Source organism: Aplidium turbinatum, chromosome 4 (assembly GCF_918807975.1).
Source record: "Aplidium turbinatum chromosome 4, kaAplTurb1.1, whole genome shotgun sequence".
NCBI lineage: Eukaryota > Metazoa > Chordata > Ascidiacea > Aplousobranchia > Polyclinidae > Aplidium > Aplidium turbinatum.
This window is the reverse complement of record NC_137475.1, coordinates 42820616-42840520: the sequence shown is the minus strand read 5'-3', so window position 1 is coordinate 42840520 and position 19905 is coordinate 42820616. Positions and strand designations below refer to the sequence as shown.

The 19905-nt window shown below is 35.8% G+C and overlaps 2 protein-coding genes across 2 annotated transcripts in view; both read right to left on the bottom strand.

The window, feature by feature from the left end:
• Positions 1 to 5927, bottom strand: part of LOC145769200 (midasin-like) — a 78909-nt gene extending 72982 nt beyond the window's left edge. Inside the window, exons 1-8 of the mRNA XM_082580790.1 lie at positions 5829 to 5927; positions 3696 to 3823; positions 3239 to 3355; positions 3009 to 3159; positions 2524 to 2705; positions 800 to 975; positions 616 to 714; positions 169 to 222 (exon numbers count right to left, since the gene is read on the bottom strand). Coding sequence (XP_082436916.1) covers positions 169 to 222; positions 616 to 714; positions 800 to 975; positions 2524 to 2705; positions 3009 to 3159; positions 3239 to 3355; positions 3696 to 3823; positions 5829 to 5927 — 1006 coding nt within the window. The remainder of the gene's footprint in view (positions 1 to 168; positions 223 to 615; positions 715 to 799; positions 976 to 2523; positions 2706 to 3008; positions 3160 to 3238; positions 3356 to 3695; positions 3824 to 5828) is intronic.
• Positions 5928 to 9655: 3728 nt separating this feature from the next.
• LOC145768642 (TELO2-interacting protein 1 homolog) lies at positions 9656 to 13936 on the bottom strand. Its single transcript, XM_082580193.1, has one exon. It carries the CDS (start codon positions 13835 to 13837, stop codon positions 11030 to 11032), a length of 2808 nt encoding a protein of 935 aa, XP_082436319.1. The 5' UTR covers positions 13838 to 13936; the 3' UTR covers positions 9656 to 11029.
• Positions 13937 to 19905: the final 5969 nt, after the last annotated feature.

The window sequence follows — 19905 nt, the reverse complement described above, 5'->3', positions numbered from 1 at the left end:
CGGCAATCTTTGTAACAACTTTCCAACATGAAAGTGTCTGGCCAATATACAACTTTGCCAAAGGTCAGTGTCAATCAGAGGTTCAAGCGTTGAATGTGCACTGTCGAACACTTCGTGAAGGGAAAAAAATCTTTTGATGTATTAAAAATATTTGTTTAACAAAGCAACCTGTGATCGTTGCCAGATGTTCCACAAGTGCAGTTTTTCCACAGCCCACCGGTCCTGCAAAATATCAAAATTACAATTTTAGTTGTATTTCTTCGTTGTTTTCACGCATCGATTCATTGATTCACTCGTATAACGATGTCTATGTTTTTGAAACCTTCTTTTTTGTCACATTTCATTCTTGAAACTACGCACTTTTTCAAATGCACCAATATGGCAAATTTTGTACACCAACTTAGCATTAGGAATATAATATAGCAATAAATGCTATTACTACTGTACAGCGAAAATAATTCTAAATAAATTATGTCAAGAGGTTAGATTGTTGTACAAATGTCAGCATTCGATGAAAGTAAACTAGCAGTAAAGCATTGTAAGTAATAAAATCATGGAATTACTAAAGTTATTAGATGTTAAACTTGAATGAATGCATAAGTTACCAAGAATTACCTTCCAACAGCACAGATTTTCCTTCACTAACAGCAACCGCAACGGACTGTACTTTTGGTTGCAAAACCTCAGTAACAACAAAATCCGAACTAAAATTTTCTGAAATACAAATTACTGCCATTAAAATCAATCTATAGTTTAAGTTCGGCTAATCATCCAAGCACAAAAACTTTAGATAGCCTACCTGCTTCACTATTTCCGCTTTTTTGCAGCAAAACTCCACAAGCTGCAACAAGTTTAGGGGACAGATCTGAAGACACAATGGCCCCTTGTGTGTGTGATTGTTTCTTTTCACTTATTTTCACAGTACACCTTGCCTCTTGATCCTTCTCTCCAACGTTTGGAATCTGGCAGTCCAACCTAAATTGAATGCAATTAGGTGCAAAATAGCAAAAAATTTCACATATGAAAACATCACAAGCATTAGAAGGAAGATCATAAGAAAGTTTTAAATTAAATCATTTCTACATACGGACCGTGCGTCCCACCCCAGGTTACATGACTAATTGACTATCTTAACCAGGTGTTAAAGAAGAGTTAAACTTTGGACATTTTCACAAAATCCTTATTTAACGCCAAGCATGTTTTGCTGTCAAACAGTTTGATGCTGAAGTTTTCCACTTTCCAGCAGTGATAAACTTAATCTTGATAAAATTTCTACAATCAAATCTTTTTTTTAAATCACTGCCCAACTTGCAAATAAGAGAAAAAACCTTTTTATTATTGTAAAAACCTATTGTAAAAAAAAGTCGAAGGTGTCCTATTTCGCACACAGCTGTTGTGACAAGTTAATTGCTCTCCAAATGAATATTTCTGAGCGTTTATTCCACTACAGATATAACAACTAAATTAATTCGGTCAATCTTGGTAGTGCTGCACAATAATGATCCCAAAAGTTTGTGTATACGCCATTTTTCGTTTCCTCGAATCGGTAGGCTATCAGTATCAGTTTCATTTGTGTCTGCAAGAAATATGTGGGTGAATTCAGTTTTAGTCTCATTCTTTTCATGAATGAGACTAAAACTGAATTCACCCACATATTTCTTGCAGACACAAATGAAACTGATACTGATAGCCTACCGATTCGAGGAAACGAAAAATGGCGTATACACAAACTTTTGGGATCATTATTGTGCAGCACTGCCGATGTCAAATCCCGCTGCAATTTAGGCAATGTCGCTTTCAGATCACACTGGAAACTATGGAGTAAGAGATCGAGAATCCCATTACAGTTGCGACTAAGATTGTACAACGCGTACTGCATCCCAATTATGATCTACAACTGTAATAGCTGGTCTGTTACCAAAGGAAGTCTTGATTGGATGCCTGCCATCGAAGACATTTACGTGTCATAACTGGTCATACTTGGCCAAACAGTCTTATCTCGAACAAAAATCTCTACAAAATATGCAACAGTGAACCATTGTCTTGCAAGATCTCCACCATGAGATGGAACATGTTTGGACACATCCTGAGACTTCACCAGGACTCACCTCCCCAGAAAGCCCTTGAATTTGCAATAATTGGCAGCAAAAAGTACCAAGGCCGAACCGGACGTCACCGTACCAATTTATTACAACTGCTGAGATCTGACATCAGTAAAGCTGGCCTGGGATCCCTGCTCAGCACACCACATCTCCATCGATTGCAAAACATCGCAAAGGACAAAACCGAATGGAGATCCTATCAACCTTGTTGAAAGACTGATCGAAGCCAGCGGATGCCAAACGATTTGGCTACACTGGCGGCGGAGACAGTTACAATAATAATAATCTTGGTAACCTAAAAATATTCATTTTTTGTTGAATTTTTCTTCAAACCCAATGACGTTGATTCATGCCATTATGAAAGTACTTTACACTGTACACTGTACAGTGTACGTACATAAACAAAAGTAACAATATATACATTAACTGGTTGTGTTCTGAATTGTGCAAGTTCTCTGTGGCATCTTTGCACAATCCAATTCCACATGCAAGTATTTTCTTCAAGTACCAGCATCCATTTGTGCCAACAGCTTCACTTTCGTTTTGCAGACAGCCGACCAACACTGACCATTGCCAATGAAATGATAGCAGAGATGGGTAAAACTGCAAATAAAAAATAAAATGTATAGTGGGAATAATTCATAAATACATCATAAACAACAATGAATCTCTGTAATATTATTCAGACATCTATTCATAAGATTGCTCTATATTTGGCCTTTACTGACTTTTTTGTTGTACGAATATACGGTAACATTAAACTTTAGCTAAGCTTGTCTGATCGCATGCAAAAGTATATGTAATATTGCACCACCAACATGTTGTGGCAATCATAAACAGAACATTGATATTAACAGATTATAAAACTTCTACTGTAATAGTTAAAATGACAATGATGCCTTTCACCATGATAAGATTGTACGTCGCTTCCAAAACATCTCCAAAATGTTGAGGTATCATTTTTTTTCTTTTCTTCAAAACTTTCTTATTAGATTTTAATAGGTGACACAACCTTTTAAAAGGAGCTCCGTGTTTTTCCAGATAAGCAACTGTAAACCTGGCAACAAAAACAAAATTAGATATTTTTGTGCAATAATTTCACGCATATTGACTACTTTAAATTATTGAAGACTTACTGTGCAACACAAGGCAAAGACAAAGAACATAACCATGACAGAACAATGCAGATTTGTTCATGTTTCGATATCCTATCATCCTCAGTCAACTTTGGATTTTCCAATTCTGAAGCACACCTGGAAATACAGATTAATAAAGTAAAACATTGCATGAAACTGTACCTATGTCCTATACACAGTATATATAGACATTAGACAAGCATTAAGCAATCATATGCCAGTGTAACAAAAGCACCAGTAGTCCAGTACCACTATCGTCATCTCCAATAATACTAACACATATAAAATTCATATGGACATCGCATATCAACCAACAGCATACAAGCCTTTGAAAAATATTCAATGATTCTATTCACTTACAAAAGTTTTATCTACCCCCAAATAAAACATGTTACCATAATATAAAGCATCACATTTTAAGGAGATTTTTTGTAAAATGTTTATAGTTTAGGAGCACCTGTGCAGCAAGTCCACAGTTAGTGGTCCAAAGGTTTTACAGATAAGTAAACAAGACATCTTGCTACTAACAAGAAGTACTGAAGATAATGATGAAAGAAGATTCTTCCGATCATCAGATGTCCAAATCTATAAAGCATATGATATTGAGCCTCTGGAACAGATGTCACGAACACAATTATAATGATCACATCTCAGTATTTGTAGTTGAAGAGTAGAGCAAAAAATATGCGAGACACATTTTAAGATAACCTGTAGTGACTGGGTGTGATTGAAATAAATGTTGCATGGGGAAATAAAAGAAATGACTTTTGTGATGAACATCTACTGCTTTACTTTGAAGTCCAGGTCATAAAAATGAATAAGCCTAACCTAGCCTCGCCTCCTGTTGTTTTGCAACAATAAGCAAAATTAGCAAGATTTGAAAAAGTGATGAAGGCTATTTCAAGTATATATATATAGTCTATGTTTTAAATCAAATATAGTTATTACTATCTGAAGCCTTTACAAATTGTTTCACCTAACGGATCATCAGAAGGTCTTATTCAAATAGAATCATTCTATTTGAATAAGACCTTCTGATGATCCGTTAGGTGAAACAATTTGTAAAGGCTTCAGATAGTAATAACTATATTTGATTTAATTCGCTCTGCTTTGCCTTTTTGCTTGGCATTGAGCACTTTTTGTAGTATTAATAGTTTTCATTGTTTTAGTCTATGTTTTAGGTTTACATTATACATACAACATTCTGGTGCAGCAGTCCTGTCACAGAGACACAGCCCAGCTGACTCAATGCAGTACACATATTACAGTGAGACTATTTGGCACAAATTCTACTTCATCCATTAAGCATATCTTGCCTTGTACTGATAGTTTATAGTTAGTACAGATATTTTCATTTACCAGTGTTAAATTCCCATTATAAGTTTTTTCAAGCAACACTTGTGTCATAAACTCATCATGAAACAGTTATTCAATATATATTTGAAACAAAAAGATACAAGCCATGAACCAATAAAAAGTTAACCTATGGGAAATAGGAATTCTAGCCACTAATATAATTATATGCCAAATCGGTAGGACATACTAAACAGTTAAAGTTAAAAATCACTTTAACAGGGCACTTCTGATGGAATATCAATTCAGCACCGAACTTAATAAATTGTTTGAAAAATGTACTTAACTTGTAGAAAACCTATTATACATCTTTAGAAAGAGTATGGAAATTGCATTCAAAATATGGCACTTAAATAGATGAAAAACGCTTCTGTGAAAACAATGTTAATGAAATTATGCAAACATTTTTCCTTTTTTTTTTTCATTTTTACCATTGGTAAAAAATGTAATAAGTCTTAAGGGAGAACTTATAGCATTCCTAACTTTTTGCTGGCATTGTCACCTTCCTTTATCCATATAATGATGAGAGATGTGTTTTTAAAAAAATAAATGAATTTTGAGCTGATGTGCCGTACTGCCGTACTAGAAAAACTTCAGTTCATATATTTGCAATTGCTTTTTAATTTTAAGTGAAACTACACAAAAATCCTCTTATAGATCACTTTTCCAGTATATTGATTAATATGCCTGCAAAATTTCATGCCATTCTGACAAGAATTAAATGAGCAGTTGTAAATTGAGTAGTTGAAAACATTAAAAAATGAGTTTCGAAAAAACAGCATTTGAAAAACACCCATTAAAACACAAGCTACATTACTCACATTTATTACTGATTTGTCCTGAAATGTTTCAAGTTACGGTATGTAGTACTGTAGTAGGCTAGCATCTATTATTTGCTGTTGCACAATGCACAGCTAATAGAAGAATTAAAATGTCATTCTTGGCCTGGTACATTTTTTGCTTTTATATTAATATTTTCCTTATTAATTAGTTATATTAATTTTGAAGGAAGTTAAAATTAATGATTGTAAGCAAACAGATTGTTCTAGCAACTTTTTCATTGAAGAAATTCAAGAGTTCTTTATTTCTAAGTAAGTTTTGACACACAAAGACATTGAATAGAGTCAAAACTTTTCATATGTAGAATCCTGATAAAATTTGCTACTTTTTAGGTACGGTACAAAATGTTTTTTTTTTTATAAAAAATATTTCCATCAGGAGTGTCCCCTTAACCTACCTGTTTAGCTAAATATTTAGACAGAGATTTTCTCGCCAATCCATCTTGTTTACAGACTTTCTGCAATTGTTCTCGAATTTCCATGTAAAAATCCTCCATGATTGTTTTCTTAGTAATACGTCATATCATAACAAAGTTATTAAAATTTAAAGAAACCAACTGTGGTAATAGTGTGAGATAAAATAAGCATGATTTAAAAACTTACAATTAAAAAAAGACAGAAGTTAAAGTTATATGTAGTAGCCATAACTAAAAGCTATGGTTTCCGTAATAATCCATATGTCACTTGAGTCGAGCATATGTCATGCGTTCAAGCATATATTTTTGCAAAGTGTAAGCTTGGGCATGTACCATAATCACACAAAATTGGCACTAACCACTAATAACTGGCACCACTGGTAACCTGCACAGTGCTTCCACTTCTGACAATTGATAAATCCTCTTCAATTTCCTTTTTTGTCCTGAAAAATCCCTTTTTCCTCAGTCGGAAATCTTTCAAAATTTCCTTTGTAGGCGAGGTTATTTTTAACGTTATTTAGGTTAAAAAAGGTGCTAATACAACTTTAAAGTTATTATATATAATCTCTGTTTTATTCAGTAGCACCGGTATGTTGAAGCAACGTTGTTATATTAGAACAGTAGGCTGCACAAAAGCAGCCCATATTTTACAATAACATGGTTTACTTCCTTTGTTCACTGTCCAGCCAAAAAACTGCTTGTCAGTTAGTCGGTTCTGGGACATTTACCACCTGGAGTCCTGGACATCATTTACCAATTACCACTCTCATCTTTCCTACCCAGACTCCTAATCTATCCCTAACAGCAAAAATGTACAGGTGATAAATGTCCAGTAACGAATTATCCATCCATTAACAAATTTATTTTTGTGTTTAGTTTAGTTTTCCTTGATGCGCTAAGCCGCCAACTTAACACTATTGGCTAGGCTATCTCTTTTTTCTCCTTGTCAGTAACGCCTTCACAATCATTTGAGACTGACGAAAAACTCCAGGATACTAGGCCTATTCATGATACTGACTCAGTCTGACTGTGTACCAGTGGCGTAGCCAAGGGGGGGGTTTTGGGGGTTACAACCCCCCCTTTGGCACTTGTATGACGTCACGATATTGAGAATGATGCTTTCAGTCTAATAAAAAATTGCCTAGTTTTAAACAAAATTGCATTAAAAGAGCGAGTTTTGCCAATACCAAACATTCAAACATCTCAGCCAGGAATTAGCAACAAGAAAACACAGAGACTTAGCTTTATTTCCGAAAAATGCCGAAGAAAACATGATCTTATCCTTTTGCTATGCTACCAGACAGCACCATTTTACAGGAATATTCGTACTCACATTTTTGTTGAAAATGCTCTCAGAATGCACCAAATTCAAAGTAATTTTTCAAAATTTTCTGGGGGAGGCCCCCCAGACCCCCCGCCGCTGGGTGGTCAAACCCCCCCCTTTCAAAATTCCTGGCTACGCTACTGCTGTGTACACTATCTATACGGTACATGTTGACGTTGTATACATACTACAGTACATAGCCTCTATTATTATCACACTATCAGTTAGCATAGGCAAAAACTAACTTTTCTAAACATATCACTAGCCTAAGCTTATCATACCTGACTGTACGTCGAACCTCAGTGAACTTTGTCATTGCTACTCAACTTCAACTGTAAATCAACGGATTAGGCTACCTAATTTTAACTCAAAGAATTGAGAACTAACTCTCTCACTACAGTCTGCAATCACGTCCAATTCCCAAAGTGGCGATAAAAGAAATCAAGCGATAGAAAGGCGAGGATGGGAAAAAGTGTAAGCGGGGTTCCGGATGGCGAGTGACGATGGAAACCAGCTGATCATCGTTATTCCAGTCGTTTTTAGAACTTTAGAAAGGGAATATGAATAAAATTTTCTTTAAAATTGCTAAAAAGAACAAATCCCTTTATAAGACAAAATTTCCTTGTAAAATTGTTAAAAATCCCTAAAAAATCCTTTTTTTCTTCAAATCCCTTTTTTATCCTTCGAAGCGTTGAAAAATCCCGATTTCGGGATAAAATCCTTCAAAGTGGAAGCACTGAACCTGCAACTAGAACTACACTTAGTACACTACAGTGTTGTGCGGATATTGAAATTTGATAATCCAATCCAATCCGAAATTTTTTAGAAATATCCGAATCCAATCCTGATCCAAAAATAATAGGAAAAGCAATATCCAATCCATATCCGAATATCTGAAAACTAGCATTACTTATAGCAGACATATTATATATATGTTACAATAACATTTTTTTCTTACCCTACCATCCTTGTCTCAATTGCAGCATAATGAATTTATAATGATATTAAAGTAGCACTTAGCCTACCAGTAATCAATCTGAAACACAACAATAAACGACAATAACAAAACAAAGAAAATAGCAGTGTAAGCATGCACATTGCACAGTTGCACACGCTAATCAAAAGCATACTACTGTTTTTGAATATAATCATACAATTGTCATAATAAGATCAGTGTATAATAAATTGTCACTAATCACATGCTCACTTCCATGAACCATACAGAAATGTAAGTCGTTCAGAAAACTATTCTTCCTCAGACCTAAACACAGAGTTGAGTACAAGTAAAGCATCAACAGTTGATAATGTGAATATAATCTAAAATGTCAAGTCAAAAGTATAATAGTAGGTACTGGACAGCAACAGGAGATCTACTATGGCAAACTTTTTAGCTTCTGCTGGGCACCGGCCAGCACTTTCTAGTACCGAGGTAGGCTACTTTCATCAACCTCTAAGCGTGGCGTGCCTGCCTTTGCTTAGTTTCTGGTTTGCTTCTGCTGACTGCGAGTACCGTACATCAGTATCAGACTAGTGCTGCCAGATCTACGGAGGCTAGCTTCCCTGAAACGAAGAACAGCAACTACATGGAATTTCCTATGTCATTCAATTTATTAAAACTTAACTACACAAAGTTAAACAGATTCGGATAATCCGGCTCCGGATCCAGCTTGGGAAAAATTGAAACCAATCCAATCCGGATCCGAAAAATTTCTTCAAATCCGGCAGGATCAGACTCCAAAAATCCGGATCCTGAACAACACTGGTACACTACCACAGTCCACACGTGAGAATTGGGGATTTCCCGTGTAAGAAATTATCGCGCTTGTTTCATAGAAAAAACAAGGTTTGGTTTTTGAATCTTTATCCTCTGACTGACAAAGCCTTGGTAGGTTACTCCTGGTAGTTTTGCATACTTGTAGAGGCTTTTGACGCAAGACCGGTTGCCGAGATTGAAGTTTTCCGATTATTGAAGTGTTGCTGGGGAATTATTCCATTCATTAGGTGCCGGTGAATAGAGAGCAGTCCTGAGAATGCGTTGCTCAAGCGCACTATCCAAGAGTCGAACCAGCGCCGCTTGATCTTGAAGCTTTTTTGTTCACGAAGCCACACGCTTACCAAGTAAGCTATTGGAGCGGACAAGCTGATACCAATCAGCAGGGCCTCTGAGAGAAATTTTCACTAGGGGTACGAAGAGTCATCCTGGGCCCTCTTTGTCTAGGTTAAAACGCGGGATGTTTGCATAGGCGTATTGCACACCATACAGCAATTTATTGCAGAATTGGACATATTTCTCCTAAATGTAGCCTATAATTATTCCTGATGACACTATGTCGTGTCGAAAATGTTGGATTTAGTAGTTTTTTCTATGTGTTTAATAAAAAATGTTAAATCTGTTAACGTTAGCCTACTGAGTGTTATATGTATACAACAAGTCAAGCTCTGTACTGTTTTGAGTTACAGCATCGATTTATGAAAAAGGTTGTTTTGATGTAAAATATATTTGTAAGGTATCATATAAAATCAACAAATAGGGTAGGCTATTTAAAAAATGAATGACATAAACATGATGCAAAGAAGGTGGATGACGTAGGATAGTGTGTCAATTTTATGTGAGCAAACATTTTAATTTAATAGTTCAAACATTTTTCGCTAAATTTCATTTTAATTTTTTTTTTTTGTCGGAATGCAAAAGAAATGATATTGTGGAATAAAATACAAAATTCTCTAAATAAACAGAAGGCGTCGTTGGATTTTCAAAAAATCGACGAATAAGGAACTCGCCGAAACGGGCCATTCCGATGGAGAGCAGTCCTGAAATGCGTTGCTCAAGCGCACACTCCGAGAGTCGAACCAGTGCTGCGCTATCTTGAGCCGGGCGCGTAACCACTGAGCTATCGGGGCGGACAGCCGGACATGCAACCTCATCACGATATCTTCATCAATGGAAACGGAAGCTCAGCGAATTTGTAGAAAAAGAAACAATAGAAATAAACATACAAAATATACTCAATAACTCAATACGTTATTTAAAGCATAAGAAACACAATCATCAGTGAGATACGCCATCATTGCTTTAAAAAAAATACACACGGAATCAATATCCTGTTCATTGATGTAGTACAAAGTCTATGTCTTTCAAACGTAAAAAAAGAACCATTGGTCGCGATTATTGGTAAAAATGTAGAGAACACATGATAAAATTTATCAGACCTACAGCAGCATAGTTTATATTTACCTTTGCAACGAATTCTTTTTTTCCTCAACTAACTGAATGTGACAGATTAATACACCACATAACTTACTTGAAAAAATCACATCTTTGCAAAACAATTTTAATCGAATAACACAGCAACAAATAACGAGAAATTTGAGTTGGGCATTATGATCGTTTGCGTTGTAGTTACATTTGTTTATAGCACCGCTCTTGCTTTTAACGCAGTTATACGGTTAGACCAATTAGACATTTAGTCATATACCAGCAAAGAACCATGAGACAAGAGTTTCCTTAGAAAATTGTGTACTAATTTTCAGGTAGATAAGAAACCTTGGAAAATTATTGCAGATATAGAAAAGAAATAAAACGTTATTAAATGTGGACTGTAATCAGAACTTCTTACAAACTGAAAAGTTCCGTATGTGACATGACCTCGTACATTAATGACATTAGGCGACTGAACACTGAAACCTTTCGCTAAACGTGATTAAAATTAGCGTTCAAGACTTACAATAGGCAGTTTGCAACGAGAAATGTACGAAAAAAATAGACAAAGTTGCTGTTTAAACATTGTTTGCTCAGAACAGTCATATATATTGACAACAATTGTCATACAGATACAGGAGAATTTCAGTAATTTTAACTTCAAAGAGTCAACAGGTACGATACGTTTTCAGCAAACAGGCTTTGTTTATCAGTGTCACCTGCAACTGAAATTTTTCGAAGTTTGGATGATTTTGGTTTGAATACAACTGAATCTGTGAAAACGTCACTTAAAAATAACCACAGACAATCTGAATCAATTTTGATTAAATGAGTGAAAAGTAAAAGCGCCGCCTCTTGAAGTTCCTTTGGATGACGATTGTTCAAATATCCTAAACACGCAATCGCAGTAGCTTCGGTGTCTTTAAAACTAACTTGAGAATGCAACAACAATGGACCGAGTTTGGTTAGCAAGGTTCGTTGCAATTTGAAAGACATGAAGTGACTATGGATGGCTTTCACAGAACCTACGATCGGAGGCGGGGCATGCTCTTTCAGGAACTCAAGGAGTCTTGGCAACACATCCTTTGTAAAACGACGCTTCATAAAACTTCTGCTAAATTCTCCCATGCAACAAATAATATCAAAAGCTTTAGACACAACTTGTAGCTCTGGATCAGTACATCTTGTTATGACAGGATCCCACAGTTTATGAACTAATGGCAGTAAAACATCATCGTCTTTGGACACTTGTTGGATTCCTTGGTTCACAATCTCCATCACCATCAGACGAATCTGAGGATTCTTATTAGACATTAAATGACAAGCATGGTTTAAGATTTGCTCCGCAACTTTAATTTGAGGGAGAACCTCCTTCTTCGTTTGGTCACTGGTTGAACTTTGATCAGTAACATTGTCATCCTGAAAATTGTCAGGGAAAACTTCTTCATCCTCTAACGTTAAATTAGCAATGTTTAAGGTTTTTTGATATGCATCAAGACAGTCCTCGATTTCTTGAACCTGTTTGGTCTTGTCTACTTCTCCAATGGATTCTTCAATTACTTCATCAGGTTTACGACGCTTAAACCACGCATTGATAGCCTTCACAATGGATAGAAGAACGGGTAAAAATGTAAGCAAGCGTTGAGACTCCAAATGATGGTGATCCATTGTTGCCAATATTTCATCAATCGTATCACGCACCAAAGGAAATACAGTCACATCACTGTGCGACAACATTGCTTGCAAGACAGCAGGACTTTTTGGGTACAAGTCCAAATGGCGTAAATGTATTGAAATAGTACTAACGAGGTAGTCAGCATTGTCATTGATCAAATGAGCTATAGCGTCATAATTGCATGATGATGATATGACTTTTAAAGCATTTAATGCACAACTAGATACCAAGTGATTGTTGTCATTCATTTTTTCAAGAACAGGGTACAAAGATTTTATTAGCTTTTCACGAAAAGCTTCACATAAGATTGAAGAAAAAGTTGAAATAGCTTCCAAATGCAAACAGGTTAAGACTACATTTAAATTTATACTTCTCAGGTTGGTAGTGACGGTATTGTTTTTAACAGAAAGTTCTGAATAATTCAAATTACTGTGTAATCTTTTAGCATAATACCCAGATAAGTGTACTAAGTCAGGACTAGTGCATAGATACCAGTTTTCAGGTGAAGTATAAATATCTAATAAATTGTCTACTTGATCACAGATTACATTGTTTTCACTCTTCAGCGAAAAGCCAAGTAATATCTCATTGATTACCAGAACCACTCCAGTGCAGTTACTTTTGCTTTCATACTTTGTCAACAAGAATTCTGAAATCACATCAAAGTCTCCATGAGTGCCAAGTAATTTACATATTTTTCTCAGCACTTCATAAATTTGACCATTTTGAAAATGTACAAAAGACTTGCGAAATATCCCATGCTTGCATTGGCCATGAAAGAACGATGAAATTGCAGTGTCATAATCTTCTGTTTCAGGTGAAATCTCTTCAATGTTGTGCACGTTTGAACAATCAACTTTAAAGCATGTCAAAATAGCTTTTAAAAGGTTACTTAGATGTGCAGATGAACAAAAAATAACTGGTAGCTTTAGTTTCAAAACATCAATGTAACCCAATAACAGATATAGATGAGACAGTTTTTCATCATCTGAACTTTTAGCGATGATGTGTGGTAAGGCAGAACACAAATCAAATAACTGGTTTTCCAAAATGTCAACAACGTCATTATGTTTGTGCAACAACAAAGAAAAATCTTCTATTTGCTGCCTGCTTTGCTTTGAAACATTTTCGTCATTGCCATGCAAAAGTTTGATGGGTATCTTTAGCAAGGTCCCAATACTACCTTTTAGTGCATTCTTACAACAGTGCATGAGCAATACGTGGCTAAAATTTAGGAGAGTCATTTTCACACGGCAATCAGCATGGTCAGTGGCATTTAACATATGGTTGATAATTACATCAAGCTTAGGAGCAATTTCTTTAACCCATTTTTCATTACGCTCAACTTTAAAAGACAACAAACGTTCTTCAACTGAGAAGGTGTTGATTAGTTTTAACATATTAGGATCATTAGCAAGTTCAATTTCTTGGTCTCCAACTGAAAGTTTTAACAGTTTTGCTATAGCAGAAATAGCTGTACATTTCATAGCTTGTCCTTGTGTAATATCACCAGATGCCACTTTTACAAGAGAAGATAGGATTCCAGGCAGAAATGCCAACATAAAGTTACCCATTATAACAATCAACACATTCTTTTCTGTAACCAAGTCCAAATAAGAAGGCATACACAAGCACTCTATAAATGAAATTGCTGCTTTCTTAAGAGTTCGGTTCTTTTCTTTGTCTATGATAGACAAGCAAATGGAAACCATGTGGCCAACAAAAGGAACACTGTTTGTTTGGTAAAGCTTCATCCACAAAAGTGATGAGGATACATTAATTAAGTGTATCATAGCTTTAACTATAGATAATTTCACATGTTCACTGCCATAAGGTAGTATTTGGCCATTCTCTGCTGTTGTTATTAGTTCAACTAAAATGTTGAAAATGTCTCTAAATAAACTCCATTCATTCAATGATACTTTGGATAAAATATATCCCAAACAGTCAACGGTTGCAATAATTACATCTTCTTTAGGTTTCTGCTTTTGAATAAGAATCACTCTTAAAGGAAATAAAAGATATTCATGCAATTCTTGAATTGATACTTCAGCAGATTTTTCAAGCAATGCATAAAGATTTGCTACGGAAAATTTATCCTTGTTTTGACTAACTTCAATGCAAGCAGGTTTGAAAACCAAAAATGCTCTTCTTGCTTCGGCACTCATTTTCTTCAACAAATGTGCATTTTAAATACAATTCTAAAACACATACAAAAAAATTGAAAATGAAAACTATTAATACTACAAAAAGTGCTCAATGCTAAGCAAAAAGGCAAAGCAGAGCGAATTAAATCAAATATAGTTATTACTATCTGAAGCCTTTACAAATTGTTTCACCTAACGGATCATCAGAAGGTCTGAAAAACATGCAGAAAAAGTAATGAACCGATAATTCCTGAAAAGAAATTAAATATTACAACTGTAATTTAATCTGCAAAAAAAAACCTTTAAACCTGTACTTCCTGAAAAGATATTAAATATTATAACCGTAATCCAATCTGCAGAAAAAAAACCTCAGAATTACTAAGGGCTGCCTCCATCCACTACTACAAAGTTTCAATTAATTTGTCCAACTGGAAACCAAGCAACTTGATGGCAACATCTATGACATCACAAAAAAGCAAAATGCAGTTTTGATGATCAATGCAACCTGTAGTAACCTGAACAAAATAAATAAAAATTGTTTTTTTAAAAAACCTGTAAAAATTAAATGAGATTTATAACCTGTAAGAATCAAATGAAATTTAATTTTTTCAAAATTATAACCTGTGAAAATCACAAGGAATTGTGATGATGTAACCTGTAGTAACCTGAACAAATGAAATGAAATCTGTTTTTAAAACCTGTAAAAATTAAATGAGATTTATAACCTGTAAAAATCAAATGAAAATTTTTTAAAAATAACCTGTGAAAATCAAAAGGAATTTATTTTATTTTGAAGTACTTGAGTTTAAATTTTTTTCTATGACGACATTTACCCACCAGTTCGGAACGCTTGTTCAAAAGATGGCCACTATCAGCCTTCAGAATGGCCAGCTTTTCAGCCAAACATAGGCCACAATTATTACGACCACCTCCACTATAAGGCCGAGCACAGCTGTGGATGGACCAAGTTATTTTAGGATCAACACCCTTGTCCTTTAGGTCCCAAACTGCCTTAGATAGTTCGGTGCTGTTTCGTTTAGACCTATCCAATGAAGGTACATTTATGGTTGAAAAAGCGTTTTTTAAAAGTAGTTTCACAACAACCAATGTAATTAAGAACCTTCGGGCCAGTGGCTTTATAAACAACGGCCTTGTGCAAGCATTGCCCATTCAAAGGACAATCTGGCTTCACCCTACAATTGCAACCAGGCTGTGATGGTTCATTATCAGCCTGCAATATTGCTTTATTGTGGGAGGATATGATGCTTGCAACATTCGGAGTACAACTGTAGCTCAGCTTAATAGTATTACGGTTGAATATTTTGTGCAATCTATGATGGGGCGGAAAGTGTATGGAAACAAGTTTGAAAAGTTCTTTACCAATATTGCTATCAACCTGCAAGCTGAAAGGAGGGTTAAACCATAAAATTTTCCGACTCTATTTCCTAGATGTTTGTAAGTTATTAGCAGGGTTGTAGCAAACTCTCTCCGCAAAACCACTTTTCAATAGGGCATCATTATAAACAGATGCGGTCTTATCAAATTCATTTTGGCCAAACGATGTGGCGGACAATCGCTTCTTGCAATCATAGTCGGGATTTGTCTCTAATGTTGGGTGGGTGATTGGACTGGGCATGGATGTAAATTGGATCATTATTGGGTTTTCGATAAGGCAAGAATTTACCAGATAGCAAATTCAAAGTGACGTCAAGAAAGTCAGTTTCAATTAGGTTAAGCCATGTTGTTTAAATAATTGAATGACATTTTTTCTCAAACGATCAACTTTAGGGCCAGATAAATTACGCAAAATAGCCAGACCATCATCACGATATAACCCAAGCATGTCTCTGTCAACAATAGCAGAAAGTTTGTTCAAAAGAAACAAGCCGACCAACTCACAAATCTCAGCACCATCAAATGAGCCCAGTGTAACATCGAACAAACCATCTTTCTTAGCCCAAGTTTCACCACCATCAAAAAGGAACGATTTCCTAGCATGGAAAATTGTTTGCATGATACAATCATCCAAATCCATAAATGGTTTGGCAAACTCAATTGCTTTACACAAAAGTTCCTCCGTAATGGATGGGTAAAAATCAACAATGTCAAATTTTAAAAAGGTGCATTGACATTTAGATGGAATAGCCTTAAACCAGGATAACACAGAGTCTGTGTTTTTCCATTGATTCAGTCGTGATGCATCACGAATGGTTACATTAATAGAGTCCAAGTATACCGTAGTTTACTTATACGGCCAATCTGGGACTTGGAAGGGTTAATCAACCTGCATTTAGGGTACGATGTAAAGTTAGGTTTATGATCTTTTAGTGTAATAAACGCTGGGTTGCTTGATACTTTTTCAACCCGATCATCAACCTTTAACGCCTTGGCAATCTTTTTAGCCTCAGTATTGATTGTGTCACTGATAGCAGGATTCACCTTTTTGTATTTGGCCGATACATAATCATTAAATAATTTTTTGTAATCCTGGGTTTTAACTTTGTATAAGTTGGTGGCTTTATCTGCTGATATCAACAGATCCGTAAAGTTATTGATGTTCTTAATGTCATTAGTTAGTTTTCTCTGAAAAGAACTGTAAATGGGTTTGAACTTAATATTATGAACCATCTCGTATAAACTAATAATTGGGTGCAAGGTGCAATTTGTTGACCAGGGTGGCGGATTCTATACTTGCACCTTACCTAGTGAAAAACTTGTATTGAGAAATAAGGTGTTCTTCTTCTTATTTTGCATGAACCGTTGTTTTTTTTTGGACTACATTTCATTAGGGTCAAATGTCCGGGCATTCTTTGAGCATCCACTTGATTGTAGAGTCCTCCAGCATTGACAAGCCAACTGCCCTTGGAGAAGTAAACGTCGGGCAATGGTAGAGGATGTGATCTGCTGTGTGTTCCTCTGCACCACAGTTGCATGCCGCAGATGTTGATACAGGGATATCTAAAGAAGGGGATACGAAGGCTTTTATTACGTCTGACAATAGAAGGTAGGGGCAGTGGAATACCGGGACGACTCACTTTAATGATTTTTCTTGCAAAATGGACAGCTGGAGGGTTACTAAGAAGTTCAAAAATTAGCAGAACTGCACAACGTTTTCTTTGATTTTAGGTAAATTCATTCTCATCAAATGAATTGCTATATTTGGTTAAAATTTTGGGTGGTAGAAAATCTGCAAAACCTTACTGCAGCAGTGTGAGGCTACGTACCGTTACCACTGTAGCATGAAGTCTACCCCTGCATTATCATAATTTGAATACTATTAAATAAACATGATATTACATATTTTTATACATTCGTTTTGGCGATACAAACTTTGTACACACGTGGGCAGGTCATATAAACTGCACCTGAGTATGCGACATTATGGCAGTAGACCTCAAGCTGTAGTTGCATCAAATTTTGTCATAACATTGTGACCCTCCAGTTGTCCACCTGAATTTTGAGTAAGCAATCCCCTACTTCTACCATCCCTAATAGAAGGGCTTTTGTTTACCGTAAATAATCTGTGTTTATCGTAAAATTACAATTGGCACCGATAGTAGTTTAATAAATCTTGTTATGATAACTTGCATTGCGCTATTAACATCAGGCCTGGATATTCACAGCATGCTCGTGGTTACTTGTTAATTCAACTACCCATATACTTGCTTTACATCTAGCCTCCTGCAAAGGCTTTGTTATAAAAAACAGCTTACTGGTAACTTTTCAACTGTCTTTGTGAACAAGTATTCTTTAAATATACTCTACGTAACATTTGCTAAATGTCTTCTGTAGCTTATTGTACCAGCTGCACTACAAAACTTTCTATAATTTTAAGAAGAACCACATGTTTAAAGCACTACAAACTACCGCCCTAGTAGTATCATGAGAATAAGGCAATTGCTGCGAGCCTTCATATCCCCTTCTCTAAATATCCCTGTGTTGATAGGCCCCATTTGTGAATCAAGGAAGCGAAGCGCCCAAACAAACAGTTTTTATTGCTAAGGAAATATTTTGTATCAATCAATCAATCAATCAATCAATGTTTTATTTGTCAGTAACAGGAACATAGGTACATGTTTGAAATATGCAATATACACAGTACAAAAGTTACACAGGTTCCCATACCGACAGGGAGACAACGAGACGACCATACGGTCTACTAGTCAATTGCCACCCTACGGAAATTACGATTTTGCCATTTAAAATAAGCTTACAAGAGAAAAATAATAATTGAAACGTTCCCGCGCTTCAATAACAGCATACGCACAAAAAAAACATATTGATGATAACGTAGGCCAAAACACAAAATTCCATGAAGCAAGCAGAGAATAATAAAGTTGTATGTCCTGTAGCAACCAAAGAAATGTATATAATTAGGTGCCTGATAAACACGCAAACTCCATGTTTTGAAAAATAAATGAAGCTGGTAAGTAACCTGGAACCTGGTTCAAGTGGTACCACTACCAGGAGCTAAGGAAGGTGATCAAGAGGAGATAAAAGTCCCTAGATGGGGTAGTTATGTGGGAGCAATTTGATTAAGCAGAGGCTATAAATACCATAAATGATAATCATGTGTTAATTGGCCGGAAATGTTTATCGCTTCTGCTACCTCTGTCAGGCCAAACTTTCCCCAGAAGAGCGAACCATTGCCGATTACATTTTAATTCTCCAGCCGAGCGATTTGGAAATTTTTCTAAAATGAGGAACAATTTATCTGGCAACACTGAAATATTGTGCATTAGTGCGTAAAACAACTACAATTTGTAGTTGAGTCCAGAGACTGTGGTTGAGTGATTATTTTTTCTCACCCCATTCGGGGATTGATTGAAGTGGCAAGTTTACGATTGGGTGATAATTTTTTTTCTGTATAGCTTACTGTGCGTAAGCTACTGTAGCAAATACAAATAATAAAAACAAAGTTAGGTTTCTATTTATTTGCTAATTTATTTTGATTATTTTCTTTGCTTGGTGACCCAGGTAACAAGTGTAGCGATCCATTATTTCAACATATAAGTTTTCCTGCCTTTTACTAAAGTTTCTGTAATTTTCCATGCAACTGCTCCCAAAGAAAATAGAAAAAAGGGCGCACACAATAAAATGGTTTGTTTCATGGGCGTCTGCACATAGGGGCAAATGGGGTCAACTGACCCCCCCTGGAAAATTGTTGGATGAAAAATGAAAAAGCGAGAACATGCAAAAATAGGCATGAATTCACTGAAGCTGTTCGTAACATTGAATCATACAGAAAAGAACAATCAGCCACCAATTTAGTTAATCAGTTTCTGAATAAAAAGTGAAGTCGACGTGGGTCTTTGCCAAATTTTTCGATGACTTTTTGGATGAACGAATTTTTGTCCGAGTTTATTCGGCTTCTGTGGACACTCATCATACACAGCCCAGATAGCCTGTCGTCAGACATGGTTGATCTGAGCCATGTTTTGACCCGGCTCATTGTGCTGAATGATCTTTCTACCGTACAAGTAGTGGCGGGGAGGGTCAGTAGCCTAATGTTATCATCGCTTGACGTAGGCTACAGCTGGAAAAAGTTCCATATTTTTTACCAAGTCCAAAAATTCCAATTCTTCCTGGTCTCGGACTGAGGAAATTTTCCTTTTATGGTTAGGCTATGTCATACTCATACCACGACATGGCGTCGTGCTGAAAATTGTCAAAGTTGTAGAATAGGTGTATGGTTTTGACCAGGGCATTGTAGT

Excerpts from the sequence above, each read along its gene's own strand:
- LOC145768642 (XM_082580193.1), bottom strand. The coding sequence starts at position 13,837 with ATGATACACTTAATTAATGTATCCTCATCACTTTTGTGGATGAAGCTT.